Source organism: Corvus moneduloides, chromosome 1, assembly GCF_009650955.1.
Source record: "Corvus moneduloides isolate bCorMon1 chromosome 1, bCorMon1.pri, whole genome shotgun sequence".
NCBI lineage: Eukaryota > Metazoa > Chordata > Aves > Passeriformes > Corvidae > Corvus > Corvus moneduloides.
The window spans coordinates 47,923,141-47,949,830 of NC_045476.1; the positions used below are offsets into that span (position 1 = coordinate 47,923,141).

The 26,690-nt window shown below is 40.1% G+C and overlaps 1 protein-coding gene across 7 annotated transcripts in view; it reads right to left on the reverse strand.

Moving 5' to 3' along the window:
* CREB5 (cAMP responsive element binding protein 5) overlaps positions 1-26,690 on the reverse strand; it is a 258,063-nt gene that overhangs the window by 101,681 nt on the left and 129,692 nt on the right. The window contains exon 1 of one of the 7 annotated variants that reach the window (XM_032109025.1): positions 1,538-1,633. The exons of the other annotated variants lie outside the window; for them this stretch is intronic. Coding sequence (XP_031964916.1) covers positions 1,538-1,584 — 47 coding nt within the window. The 5' untranslated portion in view covers positions 1,585-1,633. Of the gene's footprint in view, positions 1-1,537; positions 1,634-26,690 lie in introns of those variants that run through there. 7 annotated transcript variants of the gene reach the window in all.

A 26,690-nucleotide genomic window follows, 5' to 3' on the forward strand; every position in this document is an offset into this window, starting at 1 on the left:
CAACACTGTTATTTGGCTCAGTTGGCCCCCAATACAGGTTGTAAAAAAATTTAAAAAAAAAAAAATCACGAAACCCCCAAGAGCATGTTTAAGGCTATCTTTAATTAACCAAGCAAATCTGTAGTCCACTGCAACTCCAGTGGACTTCAGTGCTTCCTCAGAGACAGAAATTCCCTTTGAAAGAGGCGTTTGTGAGAGTCATACCTTAAGAGCAGACAGCTCTTGACACAGAAACCTGATGCAGAGCTCGTCCGAGCAGAACGGGTATCCTCAGGACACCAACACACACCTGATAGCACACATTCATCCCACATCTAAACACAACCAATGCCCGAGCACGGGCTTAGTGTTAAACTCTGTGGCCCACCCTAAGGGCAAGGTACTCCCAGTGAACTCCGGGAAGAGCTACCTTTTCTCTCTCCACACCAGACCTAGAGACAGTTAGCTATGTGGAAAAAGACTGAAAGGTCTGTAGGGAGACTGACAGACTTAATAAGACAAGCACAGTGCTCTGTCCTGCAAAGGAAATCCATGTAGGCAGGTGCCCCAGGACCCTAGCAGCTCTAGAGAGCAGAACCGTGGCAGGAGGGGATCTGCTGTGCAGGGTCGGGACCTCCGCGGTTCCAGCTAAGGCAAGACAGCCACGAGCCCGGGGTGAGCTAAGGATCAGAATACTGCTGACAAGTGTTAGGGATGAAACGCTGAGCCTCGTTGGGATGAGCTCTGCAATCTGCCTCCCTTAAACGCTTTATTTTCTACAGCGGATTTCCAACAGTAGAAGCTTTTACTCGCTCTGCTAGGCAGAGGCTGAACTGCTTTCTTCAAACAGTTTCAAATTCGCCAGCCACGCTCGAAGAACCACCCCTTTTTGCCTTTCTCTTTTCTTTTCGCTCTCTCCGGGCTTCTTGTGAAAGCGACATCCAGTTTCAAGCTATTTTAAAAATATCAAAAAACCCCGGTGGAAAATAATTCGCAGCTGTGATAATATCACATTTTTTAAAATACCATAATATAGTTTTACTTTTAATAATAAAAGATAAAAAAGGGGAGTCTGTGAATAATTAGAGAGTGCAGTCTGAAGCCAGTTACAGTCACTGCAATTGATAATAAACTTAAAGCCCCTTGACAGCAGGTAAATGCTTTGCAACCCTGACCCCCTTCCTCTCACATTACTTAACAACCCTGCAGTTCCAGCATTACATCACCGTCCAAGCGATTGGTTCCTGCATTTTAACTCTCTCCCTGTCTCCTCCGATTAGGAACAACATAATGATGGCGGGGGGGGGACACCAAACGACAACAAACTACCAAACTTCTCTCAAGTTTGCTGTGCTCCTTGTTTGGGTTTGGTCTGGTCTTAAAAACAGCTTCTGCTCCTAAGAGCTGAGGTTACACGCACCAGAAAACAAACTCTGTAGAAGTGGAAAAGAGTGGGAAAGGGGGACTCGGGAAGGGAGGAGGAGAGGAGGAGGAGGAAGGCGAGGAGGGGGGGAAACTATATAGAAATCAGAAAAGGAAAAGAAAATTAAAAACAAACCTCATGGACATCACTGAGCCTGAATTCCCTGCTGAGGTGCAGAACATGAGAGCCCTGGAATGAGTGTATGTAGAACTTGAGCCAAAGCTTAACTAGCCCGAGTGAGTCATATCCTTCCCATTTGATTCCCGTCCAAGCGATGATGTAATGCCCTGGCCCTCTCCCTCGCTCCCGCTCGCTGCACTACCTCCCTCCTCCCCTTTTCTCCTTTTTAGCTCAGTGCTGGTGAAGTCACCATTTAAATCTGGCAGCGCTGAAGCAAAAACTTCAATGTAACCAAAACAGCCCCAGGCCAAGTTCCAGACGTACTGAGACTCGGTGGTGCAATTGCCATTGGAAACGAGTAAACAGAGAAAGAAACAGTGCTGCCTGCGAAGGGCCTGCGCAGCTGCCTGCCGGAGCGTAGGAAAACCCTGGGACCAGGGACGGGGCTGACACGATTGACCGGGGATCACCAGAAGATCCTGCGTCCCTCCAGAACGCCCGCACAGGAAGATGCGGCTATTGGAAAAGGAGGAAGACCGAGCCCGAGTTGCGGAGGGCAGCAGAGAAGCAGGGGAGCAGCGTGTATGGGGGGCGAGGGGTCTGGGAGGATGGAGAGCGTTGCTTTGCAGGTTATCCCTTAAACTGGGATTTCTCTGCCTCAGCAGAGCACAGCTGGAATTGAGCCCCAGCTTTTTGAAGGAAAACGACGGAGCTGTTTCTTGCACCGTATTCCTCCATATGCAAACACACAGGTGCAAGGCGGCTTCTTTCCCCTCAACAGAAAAAAGTACCAGGAAAGCCATACGGCACAGCAAGCTTATAACTAACTCACTGCGGTGCTGCTCTTATTGCCTTTCCAGTGTTTCTCTTCCAAGTCTGGGGGGGTTTTAAGCATAGAGAATGTTTCTAAATGGAACTTATAATCAACTTTTACGCACGCAGGGATAAGCTATTGTGGTGCAAAGTCCTCTGCCTCATCAAAGTCCTCCTGATGTTAAATGCTACAGTGGTCGTGGCTGAAAAACCTCTCATGTCCTCCCTCACAGAGGGCTTTCTCACTGTTCATCACTCCCAACTGATTGTAGTCAATGCAGTACCAAGCAGTTGGTCCACAACAGAAGGCAAAGCCTAAGTAATAATAATAATAACAACAACAATAATAATAAATTAAAATGTCTAAGCACTTATAGCATCCCTGAGCAATCCAAAGACTAATAGTTTCAACATCAAACTGCAGATGTTATGTATTAATGGCACGTGAAACACCGTAGAAGCATTTAAAAGTGTCTCCTTTCTTTATAGATTGAGAACTATTTCACAAAGCCACTTCGCCTCATATCTCAGAGTGAAACTCAGTCTTCCAACACTCAGTGGATGCACTTATGCCCCCCAAATTTAGAAAACAGTAAGAAAACAGCAAAGTCACGGTGCTTTCTTTTCTTTATGATGATGTGAGTCTGTGGAGAATCAATTTCTATTGCCTAGCAGCATTTTACCACACTGGGGTTTTTTTGGGGTGAGTTCTTTAATTGATCACAGCAGCAATGCAAGAGAGATTATTGTGAAGTACCAAAGTCTCCTCCTGAGGATACTCCTACGGTTTTAAATTATGCTTAGAATATATTTCTACGGATCAAAACTATTAGCGTCTGTCATGGTTTGGTCTTGAATTCACATAGATTCAGTCATGAATTCAAATGATGTTTTGTTTAAGATATGTATGATTTTTACAGACAGAATGAGAGGAGGAGAAAACTAAGGGTTTGTCCGATTCAATTAAAAAAAAACAGTTCTCCACAGCAGCCTGACCTGCTGGATGACATCCTCAATTGATATTGATGCTGCAGCCACTCAGAGTGACACCTTTATCAAGCAAGGCAGCTCTGAATTAGAGGTGATCAGCCATAATTATTACTGGCGCCACTGAAGCCTGTGGCTTGACAGCATCAGATGTGGTTGTTATAAAGTTTGGTCCATTGTGTCAATGGCCTGTATAACTCATTTATGTCTGAATTACCAGCTATTGATTTTTTGTCTTCTGTCATGTAATAAAATAAAAGTTAGATCATTCCTAAAGCCCTCTTTTAATTCCAGCCTGGCTGATAGTTTCATTTTAAGCTTACCCCCACCCCCCCCCTTCTCCCTCTCAATTTAAAAAAATGCAACTTCCACCCCTTTTTCTGTGCATGTCTAAGAGGTCATCTTCCCTCCTTCCTTCTTTTTATTTTGTCTTCTTACATTTACACTGCTGGATTACACAGCTTCTGCTCATTCAGTTATGCCACTGACATTGCTATAAACTTTGTCATGGGCCCAGGACAGATCCCTGGCTCAGAACACGGGAATGTGGCTACAACCGAGCCACGACTTTAAATCTGCAGGTCCAGTTTTGCAAAGAAGGAAGCTGACAGCTAAAGAGAAAAGGATTACCCTGAGCAACTCGGGTTACCATGGGTCTGCTTGTGCATATATGTCCATTCCTACAGTCTTTGGGCCTCTTCTCACTCTTCTGAAAAACCCACATTTCTACCACTGTAGATATTCGAAGCACAATGCAACCAAAGAGATGATGCAGGAGCTGCAGGGTAGTTGTCATCCTGAGGCTTTGAACACTTGCCTGGCAGCTGTGCTCTTTCCAAAAGAAAATTTTGTTCACCAGAAGCAATAGCAGATCCACTGCCCATCTGTGAGCATCTTAACCATAATATCACAGGAGTGACTGCATGTGTATGGCAAATGGCTCTTTTAGTTATTACTACTTTCATAGACATAAACTCAGAAGAATGTAACTGCTTTCAAAACAGTGTTTTACTGAAGGTATTTTCAGGAGTAAGAGCATTTTCTGAAATGAACAAGAAGGATCAAAGCAGTCTGAGCTACTGATCATTTCTAAATTACTTATTTATACTGAAGTCCTATTTCAAGAAATAAACTGTTTTAAAACAGACATCATGATCCAAAGGAATTAAAAACTTATTTGTTCTTGCTGATGGGAAAACAGAAAGTTCTTTCCAGGCAGGTATCTCCAAAGCCTATTGATTTTTTCTTCCCCCTAACAGGAAACACTGTTTTCCCCTTTTCCTTCCTGTGACAGACCAGTTAATGATAAAGAATATCCTGTGCTCAGAGGAAATTCCACTTGTATGCAAGAGCTCCCTCTTTATCTGTTTACTTGTCTGTCTTTTCATTCTCCCCCCATTCCAACCCCAGCCTTAAATTTCCATGTTCAACAAGAATAGGGCTGTTGTTATGAGAGTTATGGGATGTTTTAATTCTAATGGGAGTCTTCTTCAAACTAGGGCCCTGGCCAGGACAGTTATGACTCCAGCTTAGCTGTCTAGTTCAGGAATTCTTGCAACACCCTCCCTGCAGAATGTTTCATCCTTGGGGAAAGGGTGGTGGGGCACACCACAGATGTTTGGTGTAACTGAAACTTGACAAAAATCACTGCTTCTGCTGAAAGTTTCCAGTCTCAACAACCAGAAAGCTCTGACTTTTAAGAGCCCAAATGTCAGAGTGCAGTGGGATTATCCCAAATGCGTATTGTGACAAAGAACTGGGTGTACTGCAGTTGAGATTGTGGATGGACAAATCACAGGTTCTACATGCATTTTAGGTGAGTGTGCCTCATCCAGCCCTTGGGACTGACTTTTGCCTATGTCAATCAGTGGCCCAAAGCATCAGCAAAGACCATGTGGATGAAAGCAGTATAACCTGATTATTTTTTTCCTCCACTGCTTGGCTCTTAAAGAGGCTTGATTAAGAAAATATTCTGTAATAGTGGTCCTGCACTCAGGAAAGTCTCATTTTCATTCTGACATTATTTTTCATTTCTAACCCAAGAGCCTTACAGTCCCTGTGGAATTAAAGAGGCCAGATAATTTCAGGGTTAAATAAGCTTTAATGACTATCACATGTATGGAACCTTAAACCCAGTATTAAAAATTATTTTTTTAAAGTGGCATCTCTTCCTTTTTTAATTTAAAATAACCATCCAGGTGGTTTCCTAAGGATTTCTTTGCAAATTGCTTCCAGTGAACCTTTTCAGTTACAGACCACTGCAAACCCATGCGGTGGTATTCAGCATTTAGTTCAACTTGGGTGTCCCATGTTTTTGTAGTGGACAGAAGGACTGTCTGCACAAGTGTCTGCACAGGGAGGCTGTTGGAGAAGGCTAGCTGTCACTAGCAGGGACACAAGAAAGAAAATATCCACAATTTCAGAAGAAACTTAAAGAAAGCAGCGTTAAGAGTGGATTCTTCAAGTTACTCATAAGAAAATGGGGCACATGTTCCCAAGTCACTTCGGTGCTCTAGAAAAAGACATTCTTTGTTTAAGAAGACTCAGATCAAAGCACTCAGCATTGAGCTGTATCAAAGGTTTTCCTATGAACTCTCCAAGTTGTAATGAAATAAAATATCTGGAAATATCTTTTGTGAGAACTGCCCCAGATTTCTTGAACATAAGCACTATAAGACACTGGAATGGATGAAGTCTAAATGAAACCTGGAACAAAGATCTCCCACTTTCACACACATGCTCAAACGTGCAGCTACACTAGAAACACCTCACTGAAAATATTTAAGGATGAAGAACTGCCAAAATTTGGGTCCAACTTCTCTGGAGACAGAAATGTGCAATGGGCATGATGGCCAGTAGACTTCCCCAAAACATTTTGGCAATGAATCTTCAAGAATGGTCTCAAGATAAGAAATGCTTTCCCATTAACAGTTCTAAGCACGTTAAAGGCACTGGGGATCATGGGGATTTTGTGCTGGGAACACTCAACTACTAGGAATAGAACTGCCTACAAATAGCCATCAGCCAGTGGCAAGTGGCTGACCTGGAAGTGAAGAGCCTTGTATCCAGTTACATATCACTGAGTCGTGCAGTGTGAGCAGCCTCCTCTTTATTGGAGCTGTAAACCACAAATACCTAAGACAACAATGTAGCAATTTATGCCAAATAATTAATAATGTTTTAGATTTCTGTAGAACCTTTTACCCTGAAAGATCCCAAAGCATCTTGCAGGCCAGCCACTGAAAGTCACGTGGTGCAATTACCCCCAACACGAGAGATCGCAGCCAGCCAGCCAATGGCACAGGAGTGCAGAGGGAAGATGTTGACTAAGGACAGAAGCAAACAGCTGCAATTAGGTAAAAACCATCGTGTAATGTTTACTATTCATGCACAGTGAATATGAGGTTCCCTTGCCCCACTGTGATTCTAATTACTCTAACAGATAATTAGTATGTGCTAGTTAAATTGTGGAGCCACTGCTCTTTTTAGAATTGCTTGAAGAAGCTTTGCCATACATCTACACTAACTATTTTGACTCTAGATCTCAAGTATCTTAATCTTTAGTCAAAACTCTACAGGCTTTGTCTTGGACACAGTGAAAAGTTTATAACATATAGCTGCATCTCAAAGATTTTAACAGGTAAAAGGATCTGGTTTTGATGCTCTTTCCTCATTTTACTTCTAGCAGACAGAAAAGTAAGCTGAAATAGCAACATTTGGATTAAAAGAGCAAATTTATAATGCTGTAATTAAAAATATGTGCTCTGAAGTGCAGTATGGTAAGCATTGAAAAATAAATAGTACAGCTCTAAAACAAATTTTAGCACTGAACCAAATTTTATTCTGCCCCTAAACTGTCATCTACATGCATTTTTGTTAGCTCTCATCTTTATTTTTCAGCCTGATAGCAATAACTAATATTCTAATGAAACTTTTTTTTAAAAATAGGCAAGTATCTGGAACTCAGTTCCAACTGGAAGAGGAGAGTGCTCAGACTCAGGTCAACCTCATTACAGCAGGACAAATTCATAGTGCTATCTGATAAAAACATACACAAGATAACTTGTTTTTAAAGATACGCCCTCTTTTGTTAGTAATCCAGCTGAAAGTACACTATTTCCTCCTTGAAAATGAACAGCTATAACCGTCCACAAGGAAATCTTTTCTGGACTCTTGCTGAACAAACTGACTTAAGCTTTGGAGTTCCATGAATTACAAGTAGCCCAGTAATTCTGTTGATCCTGGCTCATCCTCACACACAGGCTTTACAGCATTCAATCACTATCAGGATGATGAAAATTCATGATCCAAGAGGTACCATTTTTAACTTGGCTTTATCCAAGAATATGAATTTAATTTACATCCAGAATCTCGACACCTAAATGCCTGCCTCTTTTTGTGTGAATTAGAATTTTTTAATGTTTCTTAAAAACCACACAGGTCTGCAGCACAGAAACTGAGATGCAGCCACAACCAAGGGCCAGCCTGCAATTCCCTGTTTGCAGTGACTCTTGCTGAAACATAATGTGATGCAAAGTTTCCAGTGTCACAAGTCAGTCATAAAAATTAAAACTCTGTAGTTGGTAACATAAAGCTATTACATGACTAGATGTTTTTAAAGGGAATAATTAATGTATTTTCCTTTTTCTTTTTTAATAGGAGTTAACCAGGAAATCCCATTTCAGTTTCCTTCGTAGGAACTTCTCCAGCCATAGATTCATTATCTGATAGATCCTTTCTGAAATCAAGTGAGGTCCATCTGTACCCACTTATGGTTTTAATATTTACATAGTTGTTTAGTCTTCCAATGCTTTTCTTTTCAAAATGTGGCTATCTATTAACTCCAAGCATATTAAAACCAAACAGATGTATTGCAGACACCCAAATACATCCTTGCAGGACTGACTGGAAAGCATCTGCATTTTACTGACATCAGAGTTACACCACTAGTTTTACTGTGATGATAAATGAAAGAGAAATAATTTCTTAACTTTACTTTCACATTCTGTGGTGCAGGATGCTGCTTTAGTTTCAGCATCAGTTTCTATGAATCAAAACAAAGCTTTTCCATTCTTGTATAAAAAACCCCAAACAAACTCCAGAATGAAAAAGTATCTATACAAACATGCATGTACTCTGAAGTACACAGGGAGCATGCACACATTCCACACAAACTGTTTCTACTAGATTTACACAGTCTTCTGCTTGGATACCCTCAACACTAGCTTGTTCCTGCTGCTGTACAAACCCAAGTGGTCGTGCTTGTCCTTAGTGGCTGCAGCCCATGTCAATAAGGCACTTCCATAAATTCTGTATTGGAAAAAGTGCACCTTGTTGAATAATAATCCACAATTCAATTTAAAGAAAAACAAACAAACTAGGTTTTAAAGTTGTTCAAAGAGAAAAAATATATCTATTATGGAAACAGGATAAACAGATTAAAACAATGATGACTAACTCATCCGAGAACCTGCGGAGTTCGCTCACAGCCCAAGATAGAACATAAGTGAACATTTCTGTGATTGTAACTGAATAGTTTTGATGCAAGAGAAGCAGCCCTTCAGTCAGTTTCTCCTCTTAGCTGGGATCTGTCCCTTCAGTTTTTAACCTTCCAAACCCTTAGCCTTTACTCTTTCTCTCTTGTCTGCCCAAAACTTTCCCTTTCTTTCCTCCTTCCTACAGTCTTCATTCTTTATGTTCAAGATTCTGTGTGTTAATTATCCTGCATGGAGTGCTAACCTGAATTTAGCATGGAAACACTTCAGGGCTTATATATTCTTGCAATTGCTTCATAACCAGAACATATGTCTCACCACCCTGCACGTCAATAGTTGCAACATCATTTTCTCTGGCTTTTACCAGTGTAATTGTACCTCTTTCATATCTGCCCAGGCTTCTGCTGCAAGGACCTTTTTCCCAGCCCTTTCTGCTGAACATGCCAACCCTGTGTGTGTATCCTTTAATCAGCTAAGTTTTCCTCCTGCAACCTTCCACCACCTTCCCTAGAATATTTTCATCAGTATTAAAAGTCAGCTCCAGATGAATCCACCATGCCAGTCTAATACCTCCCATCCCCTCTGGAAAGCCATGTTCCTGATGCAGTGTTATTTACAAGTACTAGTTCCTAGGAAATGAACAGATCATCACAGAAGCTTGCTGCCACTCCATGACCACTTAACCACAATCCATGAGCCCTCCTCCTACACAGACATTTCCAGAGGATGATCTCCCAGCTTCTTCTTCTGCTTCTAGAAATTTTTATTAGTCCCCCCAGGCACAACCTTGCATTTTTTAATACTGAATTTCATTCCATTGCCATTATTTCAGTACTCAAAGCTCATCTATGTTTTTTGGGTTGGTTTTTCTTTTTTGTTCCTTTTGTATGATATCCAGGTCCATCTCGGTATTGCCAATGTCTCCAAACCCTGCGTCACCAGCCCTACTTGTTATACTTCCACTACCATCATTAATGATAACACTAAACCAAATCAGGACTATTCTGGATGCTGTGTAGCCCCACAAGCAGCCTCCCCCAGCCTGGCACTTTCCCTTTCAACACCACCCAGTTCTCTCCCCTCCAGCAAACCCCATTTTCAAGCACATCGAGTGAAACCCACCTGTCCTATTTCCTAGGACAGACTCCTCCACATTAGCTGTAGCTGTCAAGCAGTCTGCAGCTGTCAGCAGCTTTTACTGAGTGGGAATTCATTAGAGTGAATAAGAGGACAAAGTTTACCCTTATTTACAGGTTTGCTCTCAGCCCTGCCTAAAATTTCTCTTGGCTGACAGAGTGTGATAAGCAACTTATTGTAAAGTTTTAAAGAGAAAAAATGTTTTAATTACAACGGAGATAAGTAGTTGCATTAATACTACTAGAATATTTAAGCAGTATTTCAGATGTCTGCTGGCACTCAGCACGTTTTAGAGAGGAATTTTACATCTGTGCTCCACAGTCCTGAGAAGCTGCTTGCACTGTGTACCATTTTGCTCCAGTTATGCTTGTTATTAGGCAGTATCATTATGTACAATTTTCAGTGTTCCTAAAAGGGATTTCAATAATGTCACAGGAAAAAATGGATGGTTTGTTTACTTGATTAATGTCGTGATCTGTGATTACAAATCTGTCTACTGTTGCTTTCACAGGAAATTATTTCAAGAACTTCACTTCTGGGTGTTGCTTAACATCCAGCACTGACTCCACTATAAACTCATACACATGATTTATCTGGTGGCCAGCATGTGTGGGAGGAAAGATCTAGGAGTCTGACAAAACTCTTCACTCCCTCTAACTTTCAGGCCATCAGATGTAGAAATCTAGGTTATTACACTTCTAAGCCTGTTTGTAAATCTTCAGCCAACGCAAACAATTAATATTGAGCTAAGTGGGTGCAAAATGAAAGTGATTAGGCACATCTTTTTTTAAAAAAATTATATGCACATATTTTACTAGCTTTAAATGTTAAACCAGCTGATTACATCATACCAACACAGTAAAAATTACTCCAAGGTAACCTAGGAAACTGTTTTTACTAAATAACAACTGAGTCCCTTCATTTAATCTCAATTCACACAGAACACAAGTTTAGCGGAGTCTCCCTTCCCAGCGATCTCATGCCGTTTGCTCAGAGCGGCTGGGATGCTCTTGCTGTCGGTTCGTAGGGCAAAGCTCTCTGGAGACTGCAGCGAGGCTCTCTCAGATGAGGGGCCCTTGTCTGTTGGATGTGCTATTCTTGGTGGCTTGCCAGCAGCCTCAAATTTGGCAAGGTTCAGAGCACAAGCTACAGTCTGGTTGCTTGATTATCATGAATGTTATTATTTTTATTGGTCAGTTAATATGTCTTCACTTTCTCGTATTTTTATTTTGCCTTGATTACCCGTGTTGGCTATTCTGTGTCTCCAGCCTAAGGAGACATAAAGATGGGCAGCCCTTGCAGCCATCACATAACTTTTACCTGGGACAGCTTATAAGATTCTTGGTCCTCTATATTTTGGAGTCAAGTCAGAAAATCTCTATTCAGTTGCATCTCATTCCTTAGCTGGTCAGCATTTCCATAGTGCTCAAACAAAAACATATTAAATACTTGCAAGTACTGTAAAAGAAATGCAAGCTGCAGCTACCAAAAAGCAGCTCCAAGGATTTAGTCAATCGAGAGCCAATCAGGTACACACAAAGGAAAACCAGGATTAATTCTAGGTTGTGACTGTTTTGATTTCACCTGCCTCACTGCTGTGCTCATAATACCCATATGTAGGGGCTTACCTCTCACAAACACATACCTAGATAACATAAATTATCATACAGAAAGCATTATGCATATATAATAAATGTGATTATGTAAAAAGATAAAGCTGACTTTTTTAAAAGATGCAGGATGAATGACATGAAAACTTATGTTGACAGTTGTATCTTCATTTTCATTCTCTCTCCCTTTTTTAGTTACTTTTAAAAACTTCCAAAACTTTCCCTTTTTAGGCTGAAATACTGCAAGCCTGGTCTTTGCCAGATAATGAATATCTTAAAAAATATTTCCTTAAACCATTTTGTCTGTCTTTTATAAGGATAGCAAAATGTGTAAAAAGTTGTACAGTCAGAAATCCTGGGAACAAAGTTGAACTTTGCCATGAAAGCAATCCACTAAAAAAAATGCTTAAAAGGGCACTGATAAAAATTAGATTTTATTTGGTGAAGCCCTTGGAAGTTTTGTTTTGTTCAGGCCAATTATATTTTCCCCAAGTTTTCTCGCTAAGCTTGAAATCATGCACCTAAGGAAAACAACTCCATTTTTCATTTCAGCTAACCTGGCTTCTATAAAAAATTATAGAAAGAGAAAGGTCTGTAAAGTGCAGAGTGCTAGTGAATTTAGAAACAAGCATGGATGAGAGACAGGTTGATATACTGTCTGAAACACAGCTCAGCCTGTTCCCAAGAAATGTTTTCATATAAGAGCTTTCTGGTTTGTCTTCTTCACACATATATTTGATCTAATCTGTTGGCTATCCTGGTCTATGATGCCAATTTTATTCTTCCTGTTCTCACTTACTCGGCCTACTCTAGTCTACATTTGTGACCTTTGTAGTCCTTCTTCTCCCTTCCACCCCATCTCTTCCCTTGAGATAAGGCTCCTTGAAGTCTCATTCTTCTTTTTCCTGAGCAAAACCTCCCAACTTAGTTCACCAAACCACTGCTCTGCTTTTTACAAATCCCACCCAAGTCACATCTTTCATATTGCCTCTCTGCACTGAGTTAATAAGAAGTAAAACCAGCACAAGGAAACATCTGAGTTATCTCCTCTGCCTAAACATATTTCCATTGAGCTAAGCTTTCTTTCCTGCATACAAATCTGCTCTGCCTCAGTAGTCTTGCCTCTCACTCAATAGTCTTGCAAACAAAATTATAACATTTGGAAGCAGCCAGGTCCACTGTAACTTCACAGACTGCTTTTTAAAAAAGCTTACTTTTAGCATGTGCCAGGTAGCATTGTAGGCAGCAGGCAGAAAATGGACTGAAAGGTCACAGAAGGGAGGTAAATAGAAAAAAATAACATGGATCCCTTTTTCATCAGAATAGTTTTAATGACTGATAAAATTAATATGTTTTACAGTCTAAACTGTTGCTAAAAATGTTTTTCAAACATTTACCACAAGGTGCCAGCAGTTCTTTAATGCTTTTTTATTTTCAATTCCTGCTGTATACACTCAGAGCAGGGGTACAATGAGGCAAAGACTGCAGACAGGGAGGTCATAAGAGGTATTAATGCCAGGATCGGAGACTGTTCATAGAAAACAAGACATGTATTAGGGCTAGTACCTATACTAGTACCTTTCAAAGAACACAAAAAAAAAATAATGTCAAGTTTAGTAATTTGGACAGAGGTTTAAAGTATGCTAGTTTGTAGTTGTTTGGGGTTTATCTGTACTTTTGAAACCAAACCGACTTTAATAGTCCACCCTATAGTGAGGATACTCAGCTACCAGTGTCTGTTTTGCCTGACTCTTATCCCCTGCAAAAGTTAGAGAGAGGGAGCAAATACCTCCTACAATGTAGCAGCATCCACTCTCTTAAGATTATAACTCTTCCTAATATTGGGAGACTTGTACAGTACTGCTGTAAGCTACCTACCGGAGGGGGGGCATGTTGCCTAGAATGAGAAAATGAGGTGTGTTAATGCAAAGACATCTACCATTTGTGAATTTATGAATAATAAAATATCAATAAGGACTTACTGCAGTCAAGTGGAATTGCATTCCAATTAATGTTAGCTGTACAGTGTTTACCCTAGCACTCACTTCCATTAAACAACCATGTTGATGAAATTTAGCAACATTTAAGTATCAAAGCCAGACTTTCAACAGTTAAATCAGAGTAATTCAGAACTGAAACAGCAGAACTTAAGAGAGGCTGCCTTCCTGCTCTGTTTTATTACATTTTCAATGTCACAGCTATATGTGAATGGTTATTATAAAAATTACCTCAAAGTATACATACATGTTATATACACTCCATTAAGTCTTAATATTTTATACATATGCAGCTCTTACCACTCAGAAAGGCTCACAAAGCAATTTACAAACAATATACGCAGAACTAACTTGAGACATTTAATGCAATATGGTCTCCCTTCATAGAGATACATGACTAAACATCCCCAATGAGTAATATGGCCAGCAGCCATAACAGCCTCAGGCTGTGATCTGGTCTGCTCTCATAAGCTAAACAGGGTTGGTCTTGGCCAAATGCATTTGGGAGCCCTCCAAGGAAATCCCAGGGTGCTTCAGGAAGCAGAGCTGGTGATTCAGTAGGTGGCACACTTCCCCTGGAGTCAGCTCTGAACCAACCACTCCAGTGGAAACCTTGGTAGGTGCAACACCATTAACCAAATGGGATTTCAGGCAGGATCCTCAGCTGAGACGGGTCATTTGTCACACTGTCATGATTTATTAGTGATGCTATGGATTCTGCAATTAAAAACAAAGAAGTCGCTGCTGCTGAGCAATCCCCTCTGCAGAGTTCCCTTAGTTTGGATAAGCTGAACGAATTTATTTCTAGCTTTTTCAGTGGCAAACGTGTTTCAAATGGGAACCATCTGTAAGTGTTGCAGGACATTTTGGTCTTCACCAACAGCAAGTGAATTTTTTATTTCCTACCCAAATTTTTGAATATGGGTGTATGAATCCTTTCCTTTGCTTCAGTATGTCCAATTGGAAGTACCATATCCACTTTTAGGTACTGTTCCTAGCTAAAGGGGGATCAGGGAGAGGAGAAGCCTTTGGACAGCTGGAGAAATACTTTGAAGTCTAGAAGATGACGAAGGATGGACTGAGCAACCTGGTTGTTCTATTGAAGACAAGGCAGAGGGTGGACATAATACATTTTTAAATACACAGCAGGCTGCTGGAGACAGAAAGAAGAAATAATATCTCTCTCCATTTCTATATTAGGTAGAATCAAAAATAAAAGGATCTTTTGCTTTTGCATCAGGGAGGGCTTGGGATGGGCCTGAAAGAAAAACTTGTCTCAAAGTGAACAGAGTTAAGCACAGCAATAGGATGTGTGCTCTGCATTTCTGGAGGTTGTCAAAAACACATTAAAGATATTTCTGTCAGAAATGATGTAGATGTTACTTAATCCTACTTTGGGCAGAGCACTGGATGAACACTTGAAGTTCCCTCCAGCCATATAGCTCAATAATTCCATAATTTTTATGAAAGCAAAAGATTTATAGCTTGGGGATTACAGACTTCTTCCTATTTATATTAACTTTAAAACAATAATTCCACCCCACCAACAAAAAGCCTAAAACACATGACATTAAATAGGCTTAAAAAACAGTGCCACAGTTTTAGGGGGATGACTGCAAAAATTACCCATTCTTAAGATTTCTTAGCAAAATTAGTTTTGTGATCTTGCTCATTTGGCTCCTTTTTTACATAGATGTAAACAGAGTTTCCCACCATTCTTTCCTCAAAAAGTCACAGAGAAGATCTGAGTTTCACATTTACATCAACAAACAATGCTGCAAACTATGAAAACCTTATTAATGCTTGTGGAAGTGTCAGATCCTTTTTTATTTAAAGAAGAAAAAGGGGAAAGTAGGGGGAAAGGGGAAGAGGAAGACATTTCCCAATGTTTATGTATGACCTCAAGAAACACACCAACTTTTCCTGGAGGTTTTCTCATCAGTTGGTACCTGTTTAGCTGCTGAGTTCAGGGCAGTTTGGATCTCCCCCCTGGAGCATAAATTACGGTGCTGGTGTTAGCTGAAAACCCTTTCTGCTGACGGGGCCTCTTGCACCCTGCATTAAAAAAGCTAAGGATGAACATAGTCCCGGAAAACACATTGCTAAAGTCCAGGTTAAACTACCTTGAAACTATCCTTCCTTTCTCTGTTGATGCTTTTTTGTTCTCTTTTGAACAAAGACAAAAAGAGTAAAAAGCTACTCAGTAATAAGGATGATCTGGGGAAAAAGTTTTTGCCAAGTTATTTTGTAGGGAAAGCCGTGTGGGTTGATTGCTGTCACGTTAGAGAGAGATGAAGAGGCAGCATGTAAATGTAATAAGAAGAAAGGTTTAACACAGCCTGAGCAGTACTGGCATGTGGCCCTGAGAAAAAACATGCTCTTGGGTTGGGATGTTGAGTACAGGGGTCTGGGGCTGCAGAAGGGAAGACATCCTTGGTCCTTTGATTGCTCCCCGTGCTCATGCGAAAAGGACCTAATTTCCTGCAATAAATACATACACTTCAGAATATTCCTGATCCCTTCAACAAGTCCTTTTCTAATTCCCAACTACAGCACAGCCTTCCTGGTTTTGCTTGGCAACTCATGGCAAAGCAGAAATAAATCCTGAATGTCAGTATTTTTTTTTCTTTTTTTTATAAACATAACCTTAAAATGAGTATTTTCTAAAATTCAGGAAAACGGTTTCAAAATGCGTATAGAACAACATGTATCTGCTAATCTCCTTTGTTAGTTTGTAGGCATGTAGTCTTATTTGTTAGAGAAATAGCCTCACAGGAGAAAGCATAGTATATTCTTCAATGAATGGCTCTTAACTAAGATTTACAGTAGACAGATTACAAGTTTACTTTCTCCACAGAATGAAACAAAGAACGGAGCTCTTCTAAACAAAATATTCAAACAACTCAAGAGCGTAAAGAAAGAAAAGTCTCTCTTCTTGGCTAGACAGTTTTGATACCTTAATGATTGTAACATTTTAACAGCTGTGGGAAAACTGACATTAAAAAAACACTCAGACCAGAAACATGGTCTGTGTACAACATCTTTGAGCTCCTATATTTTATTAGCAATTTGGATTCATTACTGTTTTAAGGAGGAAGGAAGGGAGGTAGATGTTCCTGAGAGCTGTTTCTCTAAATGTATTAACCAGAGATTTCCAAGCACGATTTAATATAACACAGCTCAATCCTCAAAAACTGGCAAAGGGGTGAGATGTCACCATTTATCCCTTCATTGAAATTCATGCTCTAACACAAGAGGTCAAAGCAGGTATTCGAGCAATCTTCCTTATGAAAATGAGATAACCTTCCTTTATCCCAAAGCCTGCTCTGATCTTGCCCCTCCCTTCCAGCCCGATGCCAGGCAGCAGCTCACGGGTACCACACTGTCACCTTCTTTGTGAATTATGATGCTCTGAAGGAGCGCTGTAGTATTTAATAGCCTGAGATCACAGGCTCTCCTGACACAGTACTTAACCAGGTTCTGCCTTCCTTTCAATGCACTCATTATTTGCACATGGTCTATGACATCCAGGAAGAATATGTTATCACACACGTCCTCTCTTTTCCCACTGTTTGCTCTTCCATTATATTTATCTCCTCTACCTAACAGGTTCTTCGCTATGCTGACAATTTAAAAAAAAACAAAAAACAACAACAACAACAAAAAAAAAAAAACCAACCCCAAACACAACCAACAAGAGCATTAGCACAGATTTGGGAGGCCGTGTTCACTGATCTTTTAGGAATCCTAAGGTGCCCTTTAGGATTCAAAACAAACACCAAAGCCTTAAAATGACATATTCTGAAGCTCAACAGCCACCTCCTCATTATACCATTAGAAATCCCTCAAAGTCTTCTGTCCAGACTTCATCAGTCTCAACTAGTCAGACCTCAGGGTGGAGAAATGGACATGATGACTGTTCAGAAGTATTGCACAGGGAGACACTGAGAGAATGTCTTGTGGTAAGAGAGTTTTAGGGGAGTAATTCTGCGTAATTACAGACATATTGGAGCTGTGCTTTTGGGAGTGATATAAATAAGGTAGTTAACAAGCTGAGACACAAAATGCACTTTTTTTGCCCTTGTAGACTCTGAGATCCCAAATTTGCTACACTTAAAAGGGGTTTTTTTATTCTTAACAACATTTTTCTCCTCATTAGAATAGGACTAAATAGAAAAATGTTATTCTATTATTTGAATATATTATAAATTCATTTTTTCCCTAGAAGAAAGTCCAGCAATTATTCTTCTGAGTAAGTCAGACAGCTAACACAGAAAAATACTCTCCTTTTAATAACAGTTTACATTCAAACCATGGGTATCATATCCTCTTGTGCTGATCAGAGATCTCTTCAGGGAAGACCACAGGTCTGGATCAAGCAGAATTGGTGAAGCTCTGAGTGGGACAGTCCTTAAAACACCAAACAGGCTTAGGAGATAGCCCACATCCAGAGGAACATCGTCTCAGGTTGGCAAAACATGTATGGATCAATAAACTCACTTATTTTTCATAATATAAATGTCAGCTCCTGTGTCAATGGTAGTTTAGGTAGTTACATTCAGCTTCTTTCAGAATTATTTTCAGTGAGACTGTATACAGTGTTAAACTTCTAATGGATGCTAGATGCTTAAATACCTGAAATGGTGAGCTCTTAATACCAGGGGGAAGTTCTGCAACTAAAGCAGTCAATAAAACAAGTATTCCTACATTTATCCACATTGTCTTCTTTTTGTGTGCATGCCCACTCTCCCTCAAAAGAATGCATTTTTGTAAATGAGAAATGTTTACTCCTTTGACTTCAACATTTATCCCCAAATTAGGCAGAGGATGTAAGATCAGACATATTATTTTAAATCTTCTTCTACAGCTTCAAATCAGCAGGAAGGAGTGTTTCACAGCAGCCCTCCCCACGAACCTCCATCACACACCTGACTAGCATCTGCTTCAGTAGCCCACAGAGCAAAGAAACAGATGACTTCGATAGGGCATCAGACTTGCAGCTCCTCACAAAGCCTCTCTTACTGCTCTCAGCCCTGCTGAGTGGCATTACAAAGTCCACTTCCCCTGCTTCAATGCTAAAACATTTTCTCCTTCACTAATAGCCAGAGAGACCTTAAGTGTCATGCTCAAATTGCCCTAATCTCCTCTGCTCTCACCCTTTAAAATTACTGCTAGTGGTTGGCCCCTGGCAACACAACAGCATTTTAACTCAAACTTCCATGCAATAAATAGCTCAGGTTTCCTTTAAAAGGAACACATACACACAACAGACTAGGGGTGCACAGAAGTTTTATGCATCTAGCAGTTTTTACATATTCCACTGTTATTCATTTAAGGCTGACCAAGTGGTCCTCAGGGGATGGCATGCACAAGCATAACATTATAAGTGTTAATAGGAAACGGATCTGAACAAAGAACCGCATTTCCCCATTATATTGTGTTTCTGCTTTAGTACATCATGTTAGTTTCCTTCACAGCTGGCTGGTTTGCCTGTTGTTTCAGGGACAACTATCATTTGCTCATAACTTTCCTTTTTTTCACTGTATTTTATATGCATGTATTGGCATGTGGGATTCTTGCTGGGGTTTTAATATAAATGGCTTATCTTATAACACGTTTTTGAAAGCTCTTAACAAAAAACGGGTAGCAGTTCCAAAATAAAAACAGAAATATATGACCTGTGCTGCCATGTTAGAGAAAAGAATAAAGTCCAGTCAGTTTTCTGTGACCAGAACAATAAATCGATTAGTTGGTTTTTAATATAACAAAATAATCAGAAGGGTGCAAGGCAAATTCTTGCTATTTTTATAAACTCGAACTCGCTGCAGTAATATTCTGTTGTTTATGCACCCTTGAACTAATTTCCTCCCTCTCAAAATGTATGCAATTTGTCCTGCAGAATATCTTTAGCCTTCCAGTGATGGGGGGGAAAAAATCCTCAAAATAAGCCGAAAGAGCACCAGAACATGCACTTTCAGAACTGCCTTGTAGAAAGTCAGACTAAATCTGTGGAAGTGGTTTTAGAGACACCAAAGCAGCCAGGCAGGCAGGCATGCCCCTGGTGCTCCTGTGGTTGTGTGAACAGTCACTTGTGCAAGCACTGATGGAGTCCGTGCACAGGAACAACACTGCCTGCTCCTTCTCCAAAATGCAAATGGGGCACAAGCCTAAATTGCTTGCACATGGATGAAAAGCCTAAGACAGATGTACGGGACCAACTGTATATTGACAAATCCATGACTATGTTTCCATACTTCAATATATGATGTCTCTGTTAAAGGAAAAAAAAAAACCAACACCTTTTTTTTTTTCAACTCTAATATTCTTGCACTGGCTGGTTTTTCAAGAAATAGGTACCACCCTTTCCCACTGCACTCTGCAGTGAAGTTACACCCAGAGCATGACGTGACTGCAATAACTTACTCCCAAACATATGCCATGTCAATGTGCAACTTGGAAGAGAGAAAGGTCTTCCTTATACTCAGAGTCTGGCTAACTAAATAACTAACATTTGTAACACCACATTTGTAGTAACACATTTGTAGCACCACATTTTCACAGAAGAAAGATTTATTTCAGCCTCTACAAAAGCTCCACCAGCGACAACAACTCCCAGGCTCTTCAAAGCAACATTCAATCTCTCAGCTCTGTTTCAGCTTCTTTAATACTCCGTAAAGTCCAAGGTGTATACTTCACACATTCCTTGCTCCTAAAGTTCTATTTCCTAAATAAGGTATGACTCAGGATGACAGCTTGCAGAAATCACTTTAGGGTAAATTTCCCTTTTAAGGAAGCATCTTAGCCACTCCTTTTATCCTCATAATATGTACATCCCATCCCTTCAGGCAACATTTCTCATCAGCAGTGTTTCCCATTCCTCACATCTGCTCCTGAAAGAAATCCCAGTCACATCAATCAGCCTCATACATGCATAGACTAGGCAAAACCATTTGTTGTGCTTACTGAGCATTTTATCAGGAAAGATACTGAGTTATCAGAAAGAGATATTAAGCTAGAAAAATAAGCATTTCATCCTCACTGTCCACTAGACACCATGGAGTCTGTCCCTGATCTCTAAAGAACCCATGCCAATATTTATAACTGCATGGGTAAGGGATGGTTAAAAACATTTTACTAAATTTGGGGAGAGGAAAGAACCTTTGAAAAACTAGAACTTTTGTACTTTCCCATTTTCAAATAAAAAGTTTGCTTTCTGCAAGAACATCCTGATTTATTTCCCCAACCCACAGGAAACTGACACTGCAAAACTGTTGGGTATTGAATGAGAAGTCAGCTATTCCCCACTGAAATTTTTGGCTTGATTTTATTCCTGAGCAAAATATAATTTTTTTATTAGAAATAAACCACATGGTTACACCACCCTCCTGAGACAGCCTGGCTGATACCACAGCTCAGATCCAGCTCAGGAAACTATGCTCTCTGGAATAAGTTCTTCTAAAATTTCTATTAGCTATTACTTGGATACACTATTACCTGTCATGCATGCTACTTTGGAGCATTTGTGATGTTAATAGTGATACTATCACAGGGCTTGCAGCAAAAAATTGTTCATATTTCAATGTCAAAGAGATCTTACAGTAACCATGCAAAGCTAAGCTGCATTTTAAAAAGTATGTAGATACCCAAAGTATATAGTACAAGTACATGAAAAGTAGAGTAGAAATTTGCACTCAAATCAGCCAAAATAATTTTTTTTCTTTTAATATCTGCCATCCATTACACTAGCAAGTAATCTTTACATCTGATGGTTTGATTATGGTGGGGTTTTTTTTAAATGCATTTATTTTTAAAAGGGCTGACATAAAGCTTGCTTAATTACTGGTGGAATGATTCTAGAGTTCACTATGATTTCAGTGAACTACAGAATGGAGAAAGAAGTGTTTTATAGACCTGAGTCCCTGCAACCTCTCAGAGCAGCTATTTATCTGCCTGCCTCAAAAGACATTCAAGCTGTGGTGGTCATTTTCAGCTGCTTGAGACACTTCATATTATAAAGAATAAATAGCAAGAGGTTAGTGGAAAGAGGTGGCAGTCAATATTCTTCCTCTTTTTCATGATTTAGTCAGCTAAAGGACGAGGTAAAATAGTTAAGGAGATGACATGGTATGCAGCGCCTTGCTCAATATTCTGGCAGCTAAGCCCAGACTGTGTGGGTGAGGACTACAGCAGAAGTGACTTCAGCCCACCCTTAACTGCAAACTGTACAATAATCTCACTGAAGCCACACGATCTTGAATTTACCTGTAAAAACAGTCTTCACGGCAGAAAATTTAAAGGACAGTGGCAAGTCAGTTAGGAAAGAATGCTTTGGGAAAATGGGTAAGTCTTTGTCTATTTATCACTACACTTAATTAATTGTACTTTTTGGAGGAGTCATAAGAATGTAAGTTAGGCAGCAGCTTTTTCAGAAACAAAGAAATCTAAGAGATCAAATTTAGAGATGTTTAACTTTCTGTGTAAGTGCAATTGACTGAAGTCACTCATGAGATGTCTAGACAGAATCACAAGTTTGACAATAAGATTTGATAGCCTCACACCCCAGGCATTATAGAATCAAAATCCTTTCTGCAAGTCCTCTGAACTTCATACATTTCTCAGATTCAGCATTACAAATTCTCAAAAAGTTTCTCACCTTACAGGACATAATATGAGCTAAACTGAGCATAAAATCTCATTGATACGTTTTCAATGGGCCTTGGTACCTGCTTTAAAAATCTGACCAGAGCTTTGGTAAATGTTCTCAGACACTTTGCAATGTAGCAATGATACTTCAGGAGAAAAGCTGTAGGGAAGAAACGCAATTACAAACCCTCCATGCCATACTCAGTAAATTTTCAGATTTGAGTTTCCTACAACTTGTACGTTTATAAGGCAAAAAGACCCAAACATATTTATTTTAACAATATGCCTGAGTTTCTACAGTGGTAATTATCTCTAGTTTTATGATATGCCAACAGCACCGATACGCCGCTTTCCCTACAAGCATCTCTGTAGCTCCTCAAACCAGTACCTGCTTTTGCCTTCCTAACACATTACCTCTTTTTACCCCTGTGACTCAGAAAGAAGTGATATCATTTCACATGATGCCCGAGGACAAACTATGCAGATTACTTTTTTCAAAAGCATCTCCTGTGACAATGCTCATCCCAGCTATAAGATACATAAACACCACCACATGCTAAGAATGTATGCTAATTATTCCCAGTGAGTTCTGTTGGTTTTGTGTCACACACGGCATATGTTACAGGGTCTTTAGGATAGGGGCTGTCTACATCATGTGTTTTCTACAACACTACACACTCATGGTGTTTAGTAAATTAGCAATGTTTACATTTAAAATTTGTTAACCAGAACTGCTCTGCTTTAAGAGACAGTAAACACAGAACTTGGTGCATAATTTTGACCCTCAAAGTCTACACAGAAAAGTAACAACTCTTTTGTGAATATATGTATGCCCTGAAGAAAAACACATGCATACCAGAATTTAATTTGCTCTTGACTATCAGTCCCTACAGTTGATTTTCCCATACTTGTGACTGCTATCTGTGCCCCTTTTACCTCCAGTTGCAAGACAGCTGTCAGCTTCTTCCCCAGCCCCAGAATCGAGACTTGATATGGCCTTCACATTACCTCTTGTTTTAATCAGCTTGGAGCCTGAGAAACCCCGCCTAAGTCCCCATGGGAGCACTATGAGCTGCCTGTGGGCAGTGGGCTAGACCTCATCTAGCTGTCTATCTGATACTGTCTTCTCCATTTCTGTGTGAACCAGTGCAGATGTGCTCTTTTTGGTGCATGCCAGAGCCCTCCAGCACAGCTGTGAGATCTGAGTGATCTTTCAGAAAGAAGATATAGAGGAGTGAAAACTAAAAGTTACATTAAAGACACACAATGGGCTAGGTGCAGAGCAAAAAGTGATCAGGGCCAGGCATTTCAAGGGGGCACATTTGAAAGTGTTTCCAAAAGTATATAAATTATCAGCCACAGTTATCAATGGCCATAAAATGCTCTGGCGAAGTCTGAAATAGGGCTTACTTTTGGACTCCTAGAACATGAGATAATCAATATAGTTCAGTAAAGGGAAGCATGCAGTTGGACAACTGGATGGATGGATGGATGGATGGAGGCAAGTCAGAAGATTGGCATCACATTCTATTATTTCACTAGCAGTAACTACCAGCAATGCTCAAGCGGCATAAGACACGGTCTTGTGCACATATATTATTTTGCGCCTATTCATTAAAGAGGTGATAGGTGCAGAGTGAACAATGTCAGCAGCAGCTGACTGAAAAGCTTGAGACAGTCATAAGCTGGGCTATTATACCTGCTCAGTAAACGGCCTGGAAATTATAACTAGCAGTTGATCGTTCTGCTCAATCAGTGTTCATTGTGCATAAAGAGATTTACAAACATAATAAAGCACTGAAAACATCTCTCAGAATTTTTCAGTGAATGAGGATGTGACTGCACTAACAGCTATACCGTATATCTAACCAGACAGTTTAAGATGGCTGATAGGTTCCACTATATTACACAAGAAACTGATCAGCTAGAATTTTGCAAAATTAATTATTCAAGGAAAAAGAGCCTCAAACAACAACAAACTATCCCACCATCAGGGTAACTTGAGACAGACACACAGTCTGAACAACACCTCCAGATGCAGAGGGTCAAATAGTAGGAGGTATGAACTGAGGCTCCACATAATAATCTGGTGAACTGTTATTTAAAGATTGGTGTTTCACTGATCATACAAGTCATTTATTCTATGGAAAAATGCCTGGGCTGCCAAACAGATTTCATGGCAATGACAGGGAATCATTATAAAGAAAGAGATACTGAATATGTGTCAGTACAGAAAACACAAACATGAACTTCACCTGCACTGCTGTCTGAAAAGCCATGTCATAAAATGACAGTAAGGGAATACCTCAGATGTGACAAAGAACTTGGGTTTAAAACTAAATATCTTAAGGTAAAAAGCTACACTGATGCCAAACTTGTATTCTTTGGGTTTGGGATTGATCCAAGTAGTTCTCACCACAGTCTTGGATTAAGTCTCTACTGTGCTGACTGTAACTCACAGAATATGTGGAGTCAGTTTGATGCTGTATAGGTCAGGCTCTGTAAGTAGCACAGGCCTGAGGTCCACAGTAAAGAGGTCAATATGGACAACTCCCTCACCCTCCATGTGGCACAGCCTGCAGGGATGACAGGAGCTCAGCCAGCACGTTTAAAGTTACACAAACTGCAGAATGGATGTCCCCAGCTCACAGGTAACAGTCATAGCTGGACAACAGCTGCGAATAGTGGAAAAGCAAACCTTGCAGTCATCACATCACATAGCTAGAAAGTCTAGCTCATTAGCCCAGATCTGATGGCCACCTAAGTCTTAACAGGTATCAGCCTCAAGGAGATCATAGCATATGAAATTATGATTTAATCATGTTTTGTTAGGTACTGCATTGCTGTGCAAGATTACATTTTTGGCTCAGTGGCCTCTTAGGACTGTTAACAATTCAGTCAGTAGCACTCTACCCTCTGAGTCAAAACTGGCTGAATGTCAATTGACTACAAGTCAAATCCTTGTATTGGCATTAGGAGCTTTTTGGCAGGGCTATGCACAATTACATTTGAAGTCCATACCACTTAGAGAAGCAATTATGCTCATCCTCCATCATTTTTTGTAAGACTTATGCTTAGCACTTTATTCTCAATCTTAAGTACCAGTTCAAATAATTTTTTCTCTTCACAGAGCCTCTGTGTAGGTAAGTTAGGTAGAGTACTCCCATTAACCACAGATTTTGAACTGTTAATGCTGGCGGGCCTACCATCTGCTGCACCATGGAGTAGTCACATAAGGCTCGCTTGATAAAATACTAAAGAATTGAAAGGACTGAAAAGGAAGTGTGGGGAAAAAGAGATCTTCTGCACATCAGATGGAGTGGACAGCAAAAATTTACACATGAAACCACCCATTGCTCTATGGTGTTTGAATAGCACAGTGTCTTTCTTTGCTTTCCACAGCAGCCTTCAGATTGCTTTCCTGCAAGGCTCCTTTGCTATTCAACTAAGCTTAGCTTGACCCAAACCGAGGGCAGAGAGCTGGGAAAAATTAGATAATACCATTCTTTTCAGCCTCATGATCCAGGCCAGATGCTCAACCAACAACAAAACATCAACTTTTACCCATGTGGTAGGAAAAAGCAGCAGCACCAGCTACAAACTCCAGGCTGTCCTGGAGTGCAAAAGTCAGCAAAAAGTAAAACCTCAGCAGGAACCATGCCATAATTCATCCTAAAATGCATCTTTATCAGAAGTATAAACCTCCTATTCCTGTAAGATACACAGCCCAACTTGTATTAACATCACTGGGTCAAACCCCCACCTGCTGCACATGCAGTGCTACACACAGGCTCACTGATTCCTCATTTAATTTCAAGCACAGATGGAGCCCAGTAGGCAGGGTTGCGGTGACTGCATATGCAGCTTACTTGTGCATTTTCACATACACTTATTCTACATGAAGTCACAAACTTTTTCAAACTTTTAATTTAACCCAAAAAGAAGAATCTTCCAGGAATTCAGTACAATATCCCATCGAATAAGTTCTTTCTTAAATAAAAGTTCTTTTGTTTCCACAGCTTATTTTTTTGGACACTGAACAGCATTTGTTGGCTAAGTCACATAACTTTCTAAATAAGCATGTTTTCTGCGGGTCATAAATAATGGGAAGGAACATGATGGCTCAAAGTCTTTTGAATGCATGTGTCTGTAAGAGGAGCAGAACAAGGAAACATTTTTTTTCTTATGATAAATTAAATGAGCTGGAATCACGGACTAAAGCACAGTAATAGAAAAGGGATGTGTAAAGATGTCTATTAAAGTAAAACGCAAATCCATATTCTCTTCTGTATTCAAAGTTCACTCTATAACTCCATAGCTGTTAGCAGAATCTACAGTGACTGTATGAAGAAAATAGCTAAAAGAAAACTCTGCTCTGAAAAAGTAACCCAAACATTTCAGTAAAATAAAAGATTGCAGACACATTCCAGTTAGATTTTTAAATGAGAAGAAATGCTTTCAGATAAGCATCAAACAGGATCATAAC